At 54.9% G+C, this 17,206-nt stretch overlaps 1 protein-coding gene across 2 annotated transcripts in view; it reads right to left on the bottom strand.

Annotated features, from left to right (window-relative positions):
* Ubash3a (ubiquitin associated and SH3 domain containing A) overlaps positions 1 to 15,745 on the bottom strand; it is a 38,639-nt gene extending 22,894 nt beyond the window's left edge. For both annotated transcript variants that reach the window (XM_005323579.4, XM_021725287.3), the window contains exons 1-6: positions 15,632 to 15,745; positions 13,837 to 13,890; positions 11,184 to 11,370; positions 9,849 to 10,047; positions 7,635 to 7,804; positions 6,273 to 6,481 (exon numbers count right to left, since the gene is read on the bottom strand). In XM_005323579.4, coding sequence (XP_005323636.2) covers positions 6,273 to 6,481; positions 7,635 to 7,804; positions 9,849 to 10,047; positions 11,184 to 11,370; positions 13,837 to 13,890; positions 15,632 to 15,744 — 932 coding nt within the window. In that variant the 5' untranslated portion in view covers position 15,745. The remainder of the gene's footprint in view (positions 1 to 6,272; positions 6,482 to 7,634; positions 7,805 to 9,848; positions 10,048 to 11,183; positions 11,371 to 13,836; positions 13,891 to 15,631) is intronic.
* Positions 15,746 to 17,206: the final 1,461 nt, after the last annotated feature.

Here is a 17,206-nt window from a genome sequence, read left to right as displayed (position 1 = left end):
GCTTCTGCTTCTTTGGGGAACACAGACTATTTCTCTGGTTAATACACCATCCTCTTTGGTTCACCTTCTGAAACAGGTGTGCAGATGGGCATGGCTGGGGTGCAGGGACAGATGCACGGTGGGCAGGTGCCTTGAGAGCTATGGAAACATGGGAAAGAGGGGGTGCATTTCAATAGAGAAGTCGCAGGTGAAGAGGAAGTTGACTCACGTCCATTGAATCAAGAAAAGTGCCCTAGGGTGCACAGGCGTTGGGGAGCTCTGGGGAGGCTGGGGATGGACCCTAGCTGCCAGGGGAGGTGAGAACTCTGGCTTTGGCATTCAGGCCAGGGTGGAATGCAAAGCAGGTACGTCTGCAGGGAACCGGCAGTGGCTGGAAGAAAAGAGCAGGAGAGAGAGCCCAGGTCCCAGGAATCCTCCTCAGAGCAGCAGAAGATCCTCTCCCCAGGGAGGTCATCTTACAAATGCAAAGATCTCTCAAAGGAATCCACAGTCTCTGTGTGCAGGGGGGACGGTGTGCTGCTCGGCCTCTCTCCAACAGAGCCTCTGTGCCCTTCTCAGGGCTGCACAGGGTGTGAAAAGCCCTTCTCCACCAGTTCCTCCACCCACGTGTGTCCTCGCTTTCCGCCAACCCCAGCTCCGCTGGCTTCCTATTCCAGCAGAAGGACTCAGGATGTTTTGTTCCTTGTTATTATTAGAAAATATAATAAATTGAAAAAGAAGATAAAATATAATTTGCTGGCTCAGTTGATCACGGAATCTCACCCCATTTTCCACATCCAGCCAATTCTGATCTTTCATGATCAGATCCACTTTTTTGGGAAAAGGAGAGCTCGTGGTTGATTAGAAGGTGATGAGCATCATGGGGTAAGATGAACCAGGGGTGGCCAGGTGGGGGAGGTGGGGTAGCTGCCCCACAGAGCCCCTGGGTGCTGCAGGTGACATGGGAAATGGAGAGGGAGGAGACTGCAGGGCATGCAGGTGTGGGCCAGGGTCCAGGGAGAGGAGAGAGAGCCTGCGGGGGCACCCTGCTCCCCCGGAGGGCGTGGGGCACAGCAGAGGCCAGAGTGACTGAGCAGAGTGCGTGGGGACAGGAGAGAGCCCAGGTTCAGGCATCGGAACCCAGTTTGCTGTGGACTCTGTCGGGACCTCTCCTGCTGCCTCTGGGCTTCCCAAGCTCTCCCAGCCCAGGAATCAGAAGTACATGAGCTTTGACTGCCTTCCACATCCCAGACTCTGCCAGGGGTGGACTGTGAGACGGGGTGAGAGTGTGAAGCACCCACTGCTTCCTGGTTTCTGGGGTGTCCTTCCTCAGACGCGAACCTCCCAGGGAGTGGGAGTGCTCCTCTGCTCTTCTCTCGGTCCTGCTCCTCTGTGTTTACCTCCCCTAAGCCAGGATGCTGGTTCTCAAAGTCTTCTCAACTGCTCCATTCATTCTCCTAGCAGAATCTTTCCATTCCCTCAGAGAGGTTCCACAAAGTGACCTGTGGCGATTTTGCCTGAACTTCATTAAACCTGGAAATGACGGGAGGAGCTGGCACGTTCCTGCCTCCACTTTGCTCAGCCACGAATGCATGTGCTTGACTTGTTCAGCCTGGGAGTAATTGTCCACTTTCTCCCACAGACGCTCAGGTCCCCAGATCCCATAAACCCAGCAATGGCTCACCAGGCTTCCGTGCTGAGACCTGTCCAGGGCTGAAGTTGGCAGGCGTCACGTGCCCTACGTCTCAACCACGACTCAGGTGGGGCCCCAGGACCCAGCCCTGCAACGCTCCCTGCCCACATAGTGTTTTGAGTCAGTTCACGCGTTTCTTGTTTGCTTCAAGTTCTGCTCCCCTGCCCACGTCGCCATGGCTTTCACTGTCTGGATCTGCACATTCTATGGGAGGAGGCCAGGCCAAACGGATGGACCTGGTTCCCATGCACTCATACTGTCAGATACCAGCAGACGTCAGCTGATGGCCAGTGACCAAGAGTAGGCCTTGTGTTGGAGCCATGGACAGCTCCCTCTGCGAAAGGTCTCATATAAGACAGGAAATGTGGGCAGGGTTCTCTTCCTGAGGGCAAGGCCGGGGCACCCACACCCCCTTGCGGCTCACTATGCCAACAATGAAGCCTTGTTATCTACAAGTGACATCTGCAAAGTTTACAGTTGGAGACAAAATCGAACTTCTCTGCCATCTTTCAGATGAAATGCACTCAAGATGATGGTGATGGGAGGGGACAGAAGGGCCCAGCTTTGTGACATTTCTGTTTTTCTCTAACTCATGAGTCACTCAGTGGTTAATTACACATGGAAATAGCTGTGTCTACACTCCACAGCTCCAGTCTTCCCCTGTGTCCTTATGGGGCCGTCCTTCTGTGTCTGTGTCCTGATCTCTTCTGCTTCTAAGGACACAGTCCTGTGGGATTAGGGCCACCTAAACAGCCTTGTTTTAACTTATCACCTCTGGAAAGTCCCTGTCTCCAAATGAGGTCATATCTGAGGTCCCCGGGGGTCAGGACTCCAACAGATGAATTTAGGGGGACAACACTCACCCCAGGACAATTGCATTTTTCAGTCTGAACTACCTGCCCTCAATTCATGCTGTGGTTTTTGAAAAGTCACTTGGATGCCTCTGTCTTGTATGTTGGAAATGCTCTCATCTTGGCTGCAGGTCTCAACGGATCCCCCTGAGCTGGACCCTCACGCAGGCCTCTCTGCTCCCCATCCTCCTGCCCAGGTGGCTGGCAACTGCTGTGGTCAGGAGTGGTCCCCATCATGATGGCCTTGCACACAGCTTCTCACCTTCTCCAGAGCAGTGGGTGGACATCAGAGTGTGACTTTGTGGTTGCCAGTCAAAGAGCCCCAGGACCGCCCTGTGTAAAGGCTGGGTGGCCATACGGGTGCAGGGTGACTGCTGTATTAGCTGCCAAGTGTGAGCATCACGGCTGCAAACTTGGAGGGTCTGGAGAGCTGCAGTTCTTGCTGCTTGTATCACGCATGCCCAGTGTAGGTCCCGAGGCTGACACACACAGAGTTACCGCCATCCACCTGTCCACAGGCGAGCCAGCCTTCAGACACAGCATGGAACCAATTTCCCACTGCTTAAGACATCTGTGACATGTGCAGACACCCAAGGCCTGTATTTGATTGAAGAAGCCTTACGAGTCTAATAAGGACTTTCAGCCTTCTAGAAAGACTCAGCCGGCTAGTTCTCTGGCATCAGGGCCCAGGTCACATGTCACATTTGCCAGGTGTCTCATGGCTCCCTGAGTGGGGGTGGGGAGCTTGAATGACAGGCCCGTCAGACACCCCAGAGCACCCAGCCCAGAGCTGGCTTCTCTTCCTTTCATTGCAATTTTTGACATTGTAATTTTTCCTAAGAGAAACTCAGGCGTAAAAGCTGGACTGGTTACACTGGTGACAGGTCCCTGATATATCAATTGTGATGTGAAAAATGTGACACCCACGAGCTCATCTTCTGCAGTCTTTGCTGGGTCATTGCTGATTGCCTGGTGGCTCCTGGGTGGCAGTGAGCTCTTCTGGGCAGGTGGTGAAGGCTGTGGGCCGCAGGGCAGGCAAGGCTCCTGAGTCTAGATGGCCTGTGAGGGTGAGAGCATCTCTGCTCCTGCGATTCCGACGGTGACCCACTGGACCAGTCGGTTGGAGTGGAGACGAGCACTTTCTTAATGCTGCGGCATTTCTGGCCTGCTGCCTTGTCTGTCATCTTGGCTGTCATGCGGGGCAGGGGTTTGTACTGGGTCATCGCTAAGGTCCCCATGGACCAGCATCTTGTAGCTCCGAGGTGGCCCCCAGACCCAGGGATGTCGACATTAGCAGAGGGTGCTGTCTGCACCCACCCGTCGCATGTGTCTGTGACCGTTTGCTGTGACGGTTGTTGAAGGAGTGTCCCCTCCACCTGGAGGCGGGAGAACTCGAAGCTCAGCTCTCTCAGGGTGCCTCCCTCCCCTGTTCTTTCTTTCTAGCTCTAGGGCTGGAAGGCAGGTCTCCCGCATGCAGGGTGAGCCCTCTGCTGCTGAGCTGGGCCTCCTCAGCCCCAGGTTTCTTAGAGTTCTGTTAGTTATGCACAGGTTCTCTTTAAAGTATTTCCAACAGCTTCTCCAGTAGAATGGCCGTTTTCATAGCTCTGACTTGGAATGAGCCTCCGTGGGAAGAGGTACAGAAGAAGTTCCCTGGGGGTATTGAGGCTAGATAAAATCTGTCCATGGAAAGGGCCTCGCATGGATCTGAAAAGCTGTGGACTGAGTCGACTGTGAACAGAGCTGTGCTCAGTCCGTGGTTTCCGCATTGGTGTGGAAACCCAGGCAGAGAATGAAGTAGTGCAATCCTTCAGGGCGACCTCCTGGAGGCAGCGGATGGGCACCTGGGTGATTTCCTAGGCCCTTCCCCAGCCTCTCAGTTCTGAAAGTGCCAGGAAGCCCCAGACCACACAAAAGGCTTTTCTAGACCTTTCCCCTGCCCACCCCCTCTAGGTCTTCTACCAGTCTCCTTGAAACCGCCTGACTCCGCCCCCACATGTGCCCGCCTTGAGGGTGGGCGGCCTCCCCCCTTTCTCCCCTCCTCTCTTCTTCTGCCCGTTCCTCCACTCTCCTAGCTGACACCTGGGGGAAGACAGGGAAAAGCCCCTGGGAGGGTGGTTTCAGGCCTCAGCACCTTGCCATGGCTTCGCAGTGTGTCACTATGGTTACACTGAGCCAAGTCCCAGAATTCCCTGTCCAGCATGTGTCTGGCTGCAGCAGGTCCCCGGGGACACTCTCGTGAGAGTTGGGCAGTGGCAGTCATTTTGAGCATCACACACAGCTTTCCCAATTGTCCAATCAAATGCTCACCCTCAAGCTGTTGGGAGGAGATGCGGTGACACCCTAACCAGCTGGATTTAAGTGGGCGGAGGGGCCATTATCCCACCTGTGCCCCACTTACTCAGTTGGAAGGCATTTTAAAAAGGCTTAGTCCTTCCTCAAACACAGAAACTCCACAGAGCAGCTGTGACTGCCACTGCTGGCCCACCCTGGGTGCTGCTGGCTGTCACCCGTGGGCCTTGCCCTCCCAGCTCGGTGATCTTTTCTCCTGGGTGTAGTGTGCATCTCATATTATATAAGCATTTGTAGTATACATACCTGTATGTTACGTGTATTTGTAGCAAATCTACGTATAATATAGAATCACGGTCCTTCTATTCCAATTAAACTTTTTGTAAGTTTGGTATCAGGAACTGGGGTGGGGGGCTATCCTAACAAGTACCTAGAATGTGGGGGCAACTTGGGGCTGGGCAGCAGGGCAGAGGCTGGGAGGATCTGAGTTGCCCGCTGCTGTGTCCCTGTGAGTGGAAGGCCCACAGAAGCAGGCTGTGAAAGGTGCCCCGCGGAGAACCCTATGAGGAGTGAGACTGTGGGCAGGAACCTGAGGAGGGGCTCCCATGAGGCAGGGCAAGAAGTTCAATGGGATCAGCCACAGGGGTCGGAACTTAGGGGGATGAGGTTGGTTCTGTAGATGAGGGTGTTTGTGAGTTAAAGTGATCACCTGGCTTCTTCTTGTTTTTTGTTGTAAAACAAGGAGGAGGGGGACAAATTGAAGAACCAAGAAACAAAAAGAAACCAGTACCTGCTGTTTCTAAAATCCTTAGCCTTGACAGGTGAGGCTAAGGACACTGCACTTAAGAGATGTCCAGCTGAGCAGGAGGACAAGCCTGCAGCAGCCCTCCAGCTTTGTGGAGTGACTTCTGCCAACAAGTTATTGAGCACCTGACTTGGATGGGACCCTGGTCCTGGCCACACCTCAGTTTCAGCCACGTGAGATACCAAGCAGAGGACCCAGTGAAACTGTACTCTGATCCAGACCCGTGAAAACTCTGAGAAATGAAAGTCTTTCATTTTAGCCATTACATTTGTGACAGTTTGTTGCAGAGAAATAGAAAACAACTATTGCACCTTATGATATCACAGGTTTTATACACTGAGCAAAGAATAAATAAGCCAAAGCTTAAGTCCTCTAAGTATAATTTTGACACTCATAAGAAGCAAGAAGTATTTTGCAACAATGTGGACGTCATTATCTTGGGAAAGTAATATGGAGTAACCCACATTTCCTGAATGCTATCAGCAGAAACTGAATCTGTGAGGATAGCCACTGTATCTGCAGGGATGATTGTGCAGCACCAGGAATGCAGTTTTTCCAGTGATGGAATGTTCTGGAAGCACATTGCTGCTGAGTCCCCTGTTTCAGGTAGTGACTGGTCAGAGAGGTTTGGGCCCTGGCTAGGGGCAGCACTCACCTATGTTTGACCCAAGTGTCAGACTCGTAGGCTCTTTCCGTGTAGTTCTCTGGCAGGAAGCCCCGGCAGCCCGTCCGCTGGGAGGTCCCGATGGCCCAGCCCTCGCTGGCTTCCTCCTGCTGAGTGGGGTCCACAAAGATGTAGTCGCCAGGACTGAGCATCAGCTCGTCCACGTTCTGGGGCTTGTACTGGAACAGGACCTTCAGGGTCTAGAAAGGAGGGAAGTGGTTTCGTGTTTCCCGCCAGGGTTTGCACTGGGAAGCAACAGCACTAGGAGGAGTGGTATATTCCACATCTTGCTTTCTGGGTCCCTGATGTGTTCTGTGTCTCCAAGATGCCACCAGGCCTCTAATGAATCCAGCATAGAATATCGCAAAATACAGCAGCGCAGAATTCTTTGGGTAGATTTAGAAATAAAATTTTTCTTTTCTGCCTTCCTTGCTTGCTTGTTGCCTCTTCCTTCCATCCACCCATCTATCCTTTCATCTATCCATCCATCATCCATCCATCCATCCATTCATCCATCATCCATCATCTATCCATCCATCCATTTATCCATCACCCATCATCCATCCACTCACTCATCATTCATGTATCCATCATCCATCATCTATCCATCCACTCATTCATCCATCATCTATCCATCCATCCATTTATCCATCATCCATCCATCTATTATCCATCCACTCATTTATCATCCATCTATCCAACATCCATCATCCATCCATCAATCTTCCATCCACTCATCCATGATCCATCTATCCATCATCCATCATCTATCCATCATCCATCCATCATCCATCCATCCATCATCCATCCACTCATCCATTATCCATTCATCCATTATCCATCCATCCATCATCCATCTATCCATCATCCATCTATCCATCATCCACTTGCTTGTCATTCACAGCTTCTCCTGGGACAGGAGCATGGTGGACTCCCACAAGGGTTTGGACTGGGAAGCAACATCACGCTCATTCCCTGGCTCTGGAAGGAATGACACACACTTTCTTCCCAAACCAATCAATTCACAGAGGGGAAAGCCTTGGAATGAGGCTCCACTCCATCACTACATGAAATGATCTGATAAGCAAAACCTGCGTTCGTACGTTTTTACAACAGTCCTTTCCAGATACTGTCAGCAATGCAGGATTTTGTCTTGATTTTTTTGCACATTTGTAGCTCACATCTTAACAGGTTGGTTCTGAACGGCAAGAGTTTCAGAGGAGGAACAGCAGTCCTCTCCCACTCTAGAAAGGGCTCCCCATGGAAGTGCTGTGGGGAAGGAGGTCATTGGTCCATTTGTCTCCTGTGGAGGGGGTCATGTCCAGCCACACTCCTGGGTCACAGTTGTCTCACCTGGTAGTGCACAAAGCGCATGTCCCGGGAGTACAGGGCCGCCGTCCACTGGCAGCTGTGGCCAGGGTGGATGGCTCTAGCCAGCTCCTCCAGCGTCCTCTGGTGGTGGGGGTAGAACTTGTGGGCCAGGGTCAGATGCAGCTGCTTGGTACAAGCCTTCACGGAGCAGTCTGGGAAATCAGGAACAGGGGCAGGCGGTTACCTAAGCAGCCAGCGCCACGTGCCCAAGACCAGGAAGCGCCTCTACACAGAGCACCTCCCGCCTCTGCCCACCCTCCATCTCTGTGCTGGTGCCCCCGCAGCAAGGTGGGACAGGCCCTCATTGGCACCTGAGTGACGTTGTAGGGAAGGGGTTGGAAACCTGTAGGATTTTCAAGAAGGAAGGAGAGGAGGAGGTATAGAGAGATGGTTAAGGGGTCAAGGCCATCAGTTGGCAAGCGGATTGCCCAAACAAAGGGCTTCAACTCTCAGGACTGGCTCTGGGCTCCTGTTGTGCAGGTGACTCAGCAGACTCTGGGGCCCCAGCTGCAGTTCAAGGGCTTTTTGTTCCATGGAAGAGTTTTAGGAAGAAACTTGATCTGCAGAACTGGGAAGCATCAGGGTCTCCACATTCTCCTTGCTTTAGCCACACAGGAAGCCCAGGGAGTGGTCGAGCTGCAGGCCTATCCAGGTGGCCTCTGCCCTCCAGGCCCCCTTCTGGAGCAGCCTGTATCCTATGGCAGCTTGGCCACAAAGTGCTGGACATTCTGGGGCAGCTGTTAGTGTCCTGTGGGGATGACACAGACTTTGCTATTGGATGGGCCCAAGTTGAGGCCCCTCTGCCCTCTCGGCAGGGTGACCGTGGTCAGGTGTGGTGTCCTGACTCAGTTTCCAGCAGTGACAGACAGCCGTGATGGGAGGACAGAGCTGGCTCTGGGGCGGTGCTGGGCAACCAGCCCACCAGCTCAGTCTCCTGTGGGCCCTGAGTACCTGGTGGCCACCTGCCACAAAGGTCACTTACAATCAGGCAGGTTTGGTTGTTCCCCTAAGAGGACACAGAGCCTTCCAGGGAGCCCTGGCCTGGCCCAGACAGGCCCTGCATGCCACAGGTGCTCCCTGAGCAGCGCACGAGGCCTCTAAGCCGGAGCTGCTGAGCTGAGTGGCCGAGCGGGCGAGTGTGGGTGGAGGGAAATTCCTCTTCTGACCCGTTTTCAGCAGCAGGGAGGGTGGCTTGCCACATGAGTCAGCCTGGCCCGGGAAAGACCCAGCCTGCTGTCATCAGGACACGAGAGAGAGTCACGAGGCTTGTGAATGGGCCCTTGTCTTTCCTCTCCGAGGCCCAGGTCTGGGGCTGTGTCTTGCTGGGATGGCCAGCGTGGGCCTCCCACACTGCCCTGAGAAGGACTAGGGACACTCCTGAACCGTAATTGGCCACTCGTCAGCAAGGGAGGCCCCTCCTAGCCCTCTCAGGGTTAGGCTGAGAGCATGGCTGTGGAGAGCAGGGCAGGGCTGGGTCAGGGTCAGGAGATGGACGTGAGGCTCCAGCCGGCTCTGTCCGCATGGTCCCCTGGTGGTGTGGAGCAAGGCAGAGCCACTAGCACTGGTCAGCTCTGTGAGCTTCCTGTGGCGGCTGTGAGGGGTCGCCACAGACCTGGCAGCTGAAGGCAACAGAAATGCATCCTCTTGCAGTTCTGGAGTCCAGAAGCTGCCAGGGCTGTACTCCCTCTGAAGGGCCCAGGGAGGACCTGCCCGCCTCCTGTGGCCTCTGGTTACATCATGCCCTTCTCTGCCTCTGTTGTCACAGGGCTGCTCTGCACATCTCTTGGTGTCTTCTTCTCTTGGTGTCAGGACACCGGTTGTTGCTCTGAGAGTCCACCCTGGTCCAGGGTGACCGTGTCTGAACTAATTACATCTTGACGGAGCCCATTTCCAAATAAGGTCCCATTCTGAGGTTTCTGGTGGACGTGGCTTTTCAGGGACACTACTCAACCCAGGTCAGTGACGTTGGGCAGGCATTTTACCCTTAGTGGCCTCAGTCTCCCCGTCACAATGCAGCTCATGAGGCCCACCTAGGGGTAGGGAGAGCAGGGGAACCCCTGGGCCTGTCTGAGGACAGTGACAGGCTGCCTGGGTGCAGGAAGGACCAGCTGTCCTCTGCAGGAGAGGGCACTGAAGGGCCAGCACTGACGGGAGTCTCACCAGCCAGGTCCCGGTGCACAAGGCCGGGCCTCCTACCTGCCAAGACGGATGCTTCCGTGGCGAACGCCATGGCAAATTCCCGGATGACGTCTGCGGGGCCGTCGTTGATGAAGAAGCCCAGGTAGCTGACGGACGAGTGGAGAGCCAGCGGGACCGAGGTGGGGAAGGACCTCAGGGTCCTGTCCCCGGCTCTCTTCAGAGCTTCGTACAGACACTCCACCTTCTGGTCTTCACACTGGGGGAGACAGACAGGGAACCCATGTCCTCAGCTCCTGCCAGGGAGCATCGACCGTCACCTAACAAGAATCCTGCTGCAACCAGCAGGGGACCCCGTTCTGTCCAAAGCCGTGAGGGAGGCCGCCTGCATCCCTGTGCATCTGGCCTGTGGGTTTGCCCATGCCTCGTGCTCATGGGTTTTGAAAAAAGGTGTTTCAGGTAAAATCTTTTCTTGGAATGAAATCTCCTTCAGGTGGCCAGGCGGGAAGTTCCTGGTCACTTCTGCCCTTCCCCTGCTGTACCCCCGGCCCCAGGTTTTCTCAGGTTGTGTGAGTCGGTTTCTGGAGGGTTCCAGCCAACTTCGAGGCAGTCTGGTGGGGGGCACTGCTCAGCCCACCCAGAGGGGATGGGGCTGGCGGGCCCTGGGGTTTAGTTCTGGGTCCTCGGACTCCCCAGAGGCTCCGGCACACCAGAATGTGCCTGGCAGACGCTTTGGAGGCACGCTTCAGGAGGTACCCCTGCAGGGAACAAGGGGCCCATCTCCCCTTCCTCTGGGGAAGTGGTGACCAGGGGAGGGGGCTGCCTGTCCCTCCCTGTTCCTCCCAGCCTTCCTTCTCTCTCTAGCAGCCCCCAGGTCCCTCTCACCTCCCTGGTACCCTGTGATGATGACTCTTGGTCTTTTTCTAAATCAGAGGGCTGAGCTGTGAGCCAGGGAAAGCTTGACGTTGGTGGCTTGTTGACAAACACCCGTTCCTCAGCCCATTTGCCACTTATTAGGAAGCCCTGACTCTGGCCTGGGCACTGGGCTGGTCTCTGGGTACCTGGCGCTCCCTGGGGGGCTCAGCCTGGGAAGGTGCAGCCCACACCTAACAGGACACGAAAATGCCACTAGATTTACAGATAGGAAGACGGGGTGGCGTGGGGGCAGCGCCTCCTTCTGCCTGGGGAGAGGAAGAAGGATTGGAAAAGAGCCAGGAAACATGCACGGGGCCCTGACGGGTGGAGAGCAGGCGCCCCACACGCAGGAACCACGGACACTGCCTTCAGGACCACCCCACTAAAACAGAGCAGCCGCGTCCCAGGCCCTGTCCCCCGTCCCCAGAGTGCTGCCATGCGGCCACGGTCACGGGGCTCAAGGCACCGGGGCCAACTCACCGTGAAGAAGTCGCAGAGCGTCACGTGGGGGAAGAGCTCGTGGGCTCGGTTCTTGGCACACTGCCGCCGGCTCTCCCTCCAGAACTCCTGCAGCCTCTCCAGCAGCGGCCCCGTGGGACAGAGGAAGAGGGCGTACTCCTGGGGGATGGGGTCGTCCAGGGAAGGGTCATTGCTGTGACAGCGAAGCCTGCAGCGGAGAGCAGGCCACATTTACCCAGCTTCGTGACGGGGAGCAGTCCCCACCAAGGACAGGCCACAGCAGGGACAGTGCCCGTGAGGGGCAGCTGGAGCTCACAGCAGGGGCCTCACGCAGAGGGGACCTGTGGGCTCAGGCCTGGCTGGTCACAGGCTCTCCTCCGTGTCACCAGAGGGGAAGGTGAAACTGACAGAAGACTAGATAGAGCCTGCCATCCACATGGCCTCAGAGCATCTATCTCTGTGGTATTAAAATTTTGTGGAAAAACACATTTTCATTTTCTCAAAAACTCCGGATTAAATGTGAAATCAAAGCCACACACACACACTCAAAAAGTAAGACTAGACACATTTAGATGGCTGTTCTATGTCTTCTGGTTCTGAGAGTTACTTTAAATACAAAGGAATATAACACACAACCCCCAAATAGGAGTTCATTGTCATGAATCATAAAAATGGAAATGCAAACAACACAGAATTGTTTCTCCGAGTGTTGCCGGAGAGTGAAAGTCAGTGCTCAGCCCTGCCAATCGCGCAGCAAGGCTGCAGGGCGAATCTGCAGGACCTCTGTGCAGCGGTTCTCCACGAGAGCAGAGCCTCGATTGCCTGCCTCTTGAGCTGCACTTCTTTAAATTTGTGCCAGGAAAGAAGCAAAAAGTATGGGGCAAAATTCCCACATGAAATACTGATTTATAACAGGAAAGCAGGGGAGAGTGGCTAAATGATGGGGAATCTGCTTATTGTGAGTTCCCTGGAAATTATGGCTTTGAAGAATTTCTGGTGGCTCAGGGCAGTGATGTGACGTAGTCTTAGTGTAGAAAGCAGTGTACAGATCCTGGGGAAGACCTCAGTTATTTGCAGATAGTTTCTCCTTCATGTGAATATATGGATGAGTGGCCCCGACCCTTGGCCTCGCCCTCCCCTCCCTCCCTCTCTGGAGTGAACCCTGGTGGTGGGCTTTGTTTCCTCCTGGGGATTTAAGCAAGCGCTCAAGAGACGGCACAGCTGTGTTCACATAAATCCTAAGCCATTGTTTAAATCACTGTGCCACTGGGGCTTTCCGCTCGGAGGCCTGGTTTTGCAGGGTGGCCAAGTCGGTGAGTGCACCCCTCACTGTCTGCACCCCTGGCTGTCTGTCGGTACGGCTCCAACGGCCGGCCGTGTTATGGTCCCTGTGTACTGTGTGAGATGGCACTCGTCCATTTCCATACCAATGGACATCCGAGTTGTTTTCTTTTTAAAAAGTCCTCTGTGCATGTCTCGCTAGGCCCTCGTGTGTCTCTAGGGCCATGCTTAGTGTGAAATTTGGTGAGAGCTGTGCACATTTCCAGTGTTGACAGTCACCCAGGCTACCGTCTACAGAGCCAGGAACAAGACCCCTTCCCTGACCCTCAACAGCACCTGACACCCTGACACCCTTTGTTTTCATGGAATCTCACTTTCTTCTTTCCTGATTCCTAGAGAGAGGCTGGGTGCATTCCTGGCTGAGCCCCAGGAATCCGCTGTTCCTCCCTGGGGTCTCCCCGTCTATTGCCTGGGCTAACTGGCAGGTATGGACCCGGCCCCTCCCAGCCGTGGGCTGGGTGTTTAGTGCTGCTCTGGTCCCTGGCTTTGTGGTTGGACCAGCCCAGAAGGCTCTGGGGTTTCCCTGTCTGTGGGGGTGCTGCCTGTTTTCCCCTTCTGGGGTTTTGGAGGAGGAGGAGGGTGCTCCCCAGAGAACGCTGGCCCCACTGTCAGTCTCTCCATCCTGTGCTGCAGTGGGCGCTGCGGCTGAGGGGACCTGGCTTTTATTGTTGCTTTTCACTGGGGCAACTGCAGATCAAGAAGGAGGGGTTTCCCACCTCAGGTGGGGCACGGCAGCGGGGCCCATTCAGGTTGGGGGAGACCAAGGAGCCCCCTCCATGTTTCCAGAGCAGAAAACAGGCCCGTGGCCACGGCTGTGGGTGGCTCACCGAGGGGCCCACTTGGAGTGTGGAGCAGCTGATGGAGCCCAGGGCTCCCCTCCAGGTGTACGGTGGCACACCTTAGGGGGATTCCCGGACACCAGTCCATTGCCCCCGCCTCCAGGTAGCCCAAAGTGTGGGACCTCCCTTTTATATTAGCAGAAATGGCTCCTCCCTGTTTATTCAACAAATCTCATGATTTTTTTTCTGTGACAGTCAAGTTTGGATGAGGTAAAAAGTGTTTTTGTGCTGGGGATGGAATCTAGGGCTCACACAGGCCCAGCAGGCACTCTGCCCCAGAGGCAGACCCCCTGCCCAAAGCCACATTTTTAGGTGAAACCACCTCTGTTCGAAGGTCTTCCTCTATTTTAAAGGAGGCTCTCCTCCGGTGCCCTGATGCTGGGGGTGTGAACTGGGAGCCCACTTAGCGTTTCCCCAGCAGCCCCTTCCCGCCCAGGGGGCCCTGGCCACAGGGCATTTTGAGCCAAACCCTCTGTACATCCGGCCCCACTCACCACTCGGCCGCCTCCTCTGCTGTCCTCCTCCCAGTGGCCGCCAATGCTTTTAGCCTATAGAGGAGTAAACACAGGTGCGCTCAGAGCCACGCTGTCCACTTTGGAAAAGGGTCAGAGGAGCAGGTGTGGTCGGCCCCAGCATCCCTGCGCCTGTCTTCCTGAGGTCCCGGTCTCTGTCCTTTACCAGGCTGCCGCGTGGCTTTTGACAGTCCAACCTTCTCGGATCCTCCACGACTCTCCTTCCAGGGCTCCCTACCTCTAGCCCTGGGCGACAAGGCCCATGCCCTTGGGGCCTGACCTCTGTCCCTCCTGAAGCACACTGTGGATGCTGGAGTTGCTGGCCTGGGCCCTCGGCTGGGATGCGTGCTTCCCTGGCAGATGCAGCGCACCCCAACATCCCTCCTTCTGGGGCAGCACCTCCTGCTGAGCTGCCCGGGCGGGCTGGTCACAGCCCCCGTCCCCTCCCTGCAGCACAGAGGCCATCACAGCTCCCCCTGCCCTCCTGTGCCTTGTTCAGCCAGTGACCCCAGAAGGAGATGAGTTCAGTTGAATTTAGCTGAACTGGACCAAACAGAACAGAACAGGATGGATGTGGCCACTGCAGTAATTCAGCATGTGGTTCAGGTCCAGCTGGGCTCCCTGAGGACCCTGGGTCACTGCTGCCCAGGGCTGCTGCTGTTCCGGTACACACCATGGGGACATGGCTACCTGCAGAGCCTATGATGGGGATGCAGAGATGCAGAGAGTCCTCTGGGGTGAGCTGGCTTAAGAGCTCCGACACGTGTTGATTGTTAAAATGAGGAGGGATTTTGAGAGTGAGTTCACACTTGGGCAGTAAATACAGTGTGGGCACCAGGGGCATCAAGGGCTGGCTCAAGCCCTGGCCTTGCCGCCAGCTACCCCTCTGGGTGTTGGTGTCCTCGACAGCCGCAGCTGGACAGGGAGTACTGGCAGCAGGTGCTGTGTGGGAGCTACCTGATGTTGGCCAAGCAGGTGCCTCCTGCTCCACTCCCATCTCACAGACCCCCTGGTTTGTCGCAGGCATCATGGTGACTACAAAGCCCTAATGTGGGGGGAGACAAAGGGGCCTAACTTCAAAGATATTGCCCCAGTGTGTCGAGTGTTGCTCTGCCGTGGAAGAGAGCTTGTCCCCTCCCCAAGCCCCAGGTTACCTCAGAATATTTCTGATCAATTTCTCCCTGTGAATAAGAATCTGGAGAGGACCAGAGGGGAGACACGGGTCCACTATGAGACCTGCAGCCACTATCAGCATCACTTCTTTCCTCTGAGTAGGGTGACTCCAGGGTTCAAGTGTCCCCATGTGGACCCCTTCCCTGGGTAGCAGGGCACACTGGTGCTGTTTCTGCGATTTCTCAGCCATTCGGCTTCATCACTGACATCCAGGGGACGTTCCCTGGAGGACGGATGGTCTCCCTGTGCAGTTTGGAAACTCTCTGATGGTTCTCAGCAGGACCTGGCCTTAGAGGCTCACAGAGGACCCAAGATCCTCCCAACCCCCATAAATGGAGGCAGCCACAGCAACACATGGCTTCTAATGTGCACCCACTTCAGGGTCCCCCAGGAGCCGGCCAGCAGCGTTGGTCTTTCAAGGTCAAGATCATCTCGTGTAGAGAAAGCAGAGAACGACCTTCTCTTGAGACACCACCGGTGCTGCAGGGCGGCCACTTCAGCAGGAAGCCAGTGCCACAAGCCCCTCCAGAGCTGTGTCAGGGGCTGCAGGAGGGTGGGCTCAGCCCAGAGCAGGGTTCCCGGGTTCCGCAGCCACAGTACTCACGCGGTGTGTGCTGGGACGCCCATGGCCAGGAGGGGGTCCAGGAGCGAGGGGAGGCTGCGGCCCTTGAGCTTGTTGGAGACCTTAGCATAGAGTTGAGTCTCTCCCGCTGCCATCTCTTCCTGCCTGTGGTGCAAGAGGCGCCTGCTCACTGCCGCGAGCAGATAAAGTGAGGGGAGAGGGGGAGGCCTCTCTTTTTCTTGTGAAGAAAACCTCAAGCCTTTCTGGTCTTCTGACACAACCCATATCCTGTTTGCACGATCGTTGGTCTTCAGCCTTCTCTCTGCGGGTGTTGGCTGCAGGCGCGACACCCTACCTGCTTCCACGGTGGGTCTGGTCTGGAAGGCCCTCCAGGGCCCTGCACGGGATGTGCATCTGTGCCTGGGAAGCTTTCGGGAGCACGGATACGTGAGAGCCTGGAGGAAGGACGGGGAAGCACCAGCCAGGGGCCAGGTTCTCTCCTGGGTCCCACCGGTCTTGGCCACCTGTGTCTCAATCTCCACGTGTGCAAACAAGACCTTTAACTATGCTGGACCTATTGTTCCTACGGGCTCTAAAATTTTCTGGTTCTTTTAGTAGTCACCGATTTGTACTTTAATTTTAAAAATTGTTCTAGAACTTTCCAGAACCTCAGAAGCCCCCTTGACCCGCCTAGCCACCTGGCGTCTATCTCCTCCTCCCCTGCAGAGGGAACCACTGTGCTCTCTAGCACAGCACTGGCCTGTTTTTGAGCCTCATGTGTATGGAACCCTATAGTATATGCTCTTTTATGTCCAGTTCCTTTGCCGGGTTTTTAAGAGATTGACCCACATCAATCTTGCAGATGTGCCTAATTTGCCATCATTGCTGTGTACTATCTAGTTAGATAAGCATGATGTCACTCATCTCTGTTGATGACGATTTGCCCTCTAGCTAGCAGAGGACAAGGGTGCTCTGCACCTTAGATCACCCTTGCCACCGCTAGCCATTTCACCTTCCACATCCTGGCGGAACGCTGTGGGCCTCTCACCGTGCTTGTCCCTGTGTTTCCCTGGAGGACACCCGTGTGGGCCACCGTGTCATAGTCTTACTGGCTGTTAGAATATTCTCTTTGGGGAAGCTCCTATCCAGATCTTCTGCTCATTTAGCTCATTGTGAGGTTTGCTTTTGCTTATCCACTGGTGGGAACTCTAGTTAGTGTCTTCTGCATCCAGGCCAGGGGACAGTTCACAAAATTTCTTTCTGTGCACATTGAGGAAGGTAGTCTCCTGGGCTTTGTGCCAGGAACTTCATTACTTTCACCATTCGTAGTCAGCTCTACGATCTGTCTGAAGCAACTTATACGGTGCGAGGTTGGGATGAAGTGTAGTTATTTTCCCATTAGGGAGACCATCACATGCCCAGTGAATCTCAGCACATATTTCTGTGAGTCACGTGACTGGCCACGTATTAGAGTGTTTATGGTTCTTTTGGTCCTCTTTTTCCACTGGCCCATATGTGAACTCATTCTATGCTGCTTCATTACTACAGGGTTAAGTTCTCTGACTTTTTTTTCCTTCAGTATTGTCTTGGCTGTCTTAGGTCCTTGCTGTCTCACCT

Source organism: Ictidomys tridecemlineatus, chromosome 3, assembly GCF_052094955.1.
Source record: "Ictidomys tridecemlineatus isolate mIctTri1 chromosome 3, mIctTri1.hap1, whole genome shotgun sequence".
Lineage (NCBI taxonomy): Eukaryota > Metazoa > Chordata > Mammalia > Rodentia > Sciuridae > Ictidomys > Ictidomys tridecemlineatus.
Note: the sequence above shows the minus strand (reverse complement) of the source record. Positions and strands in the feature narration are given on the sequence as shown.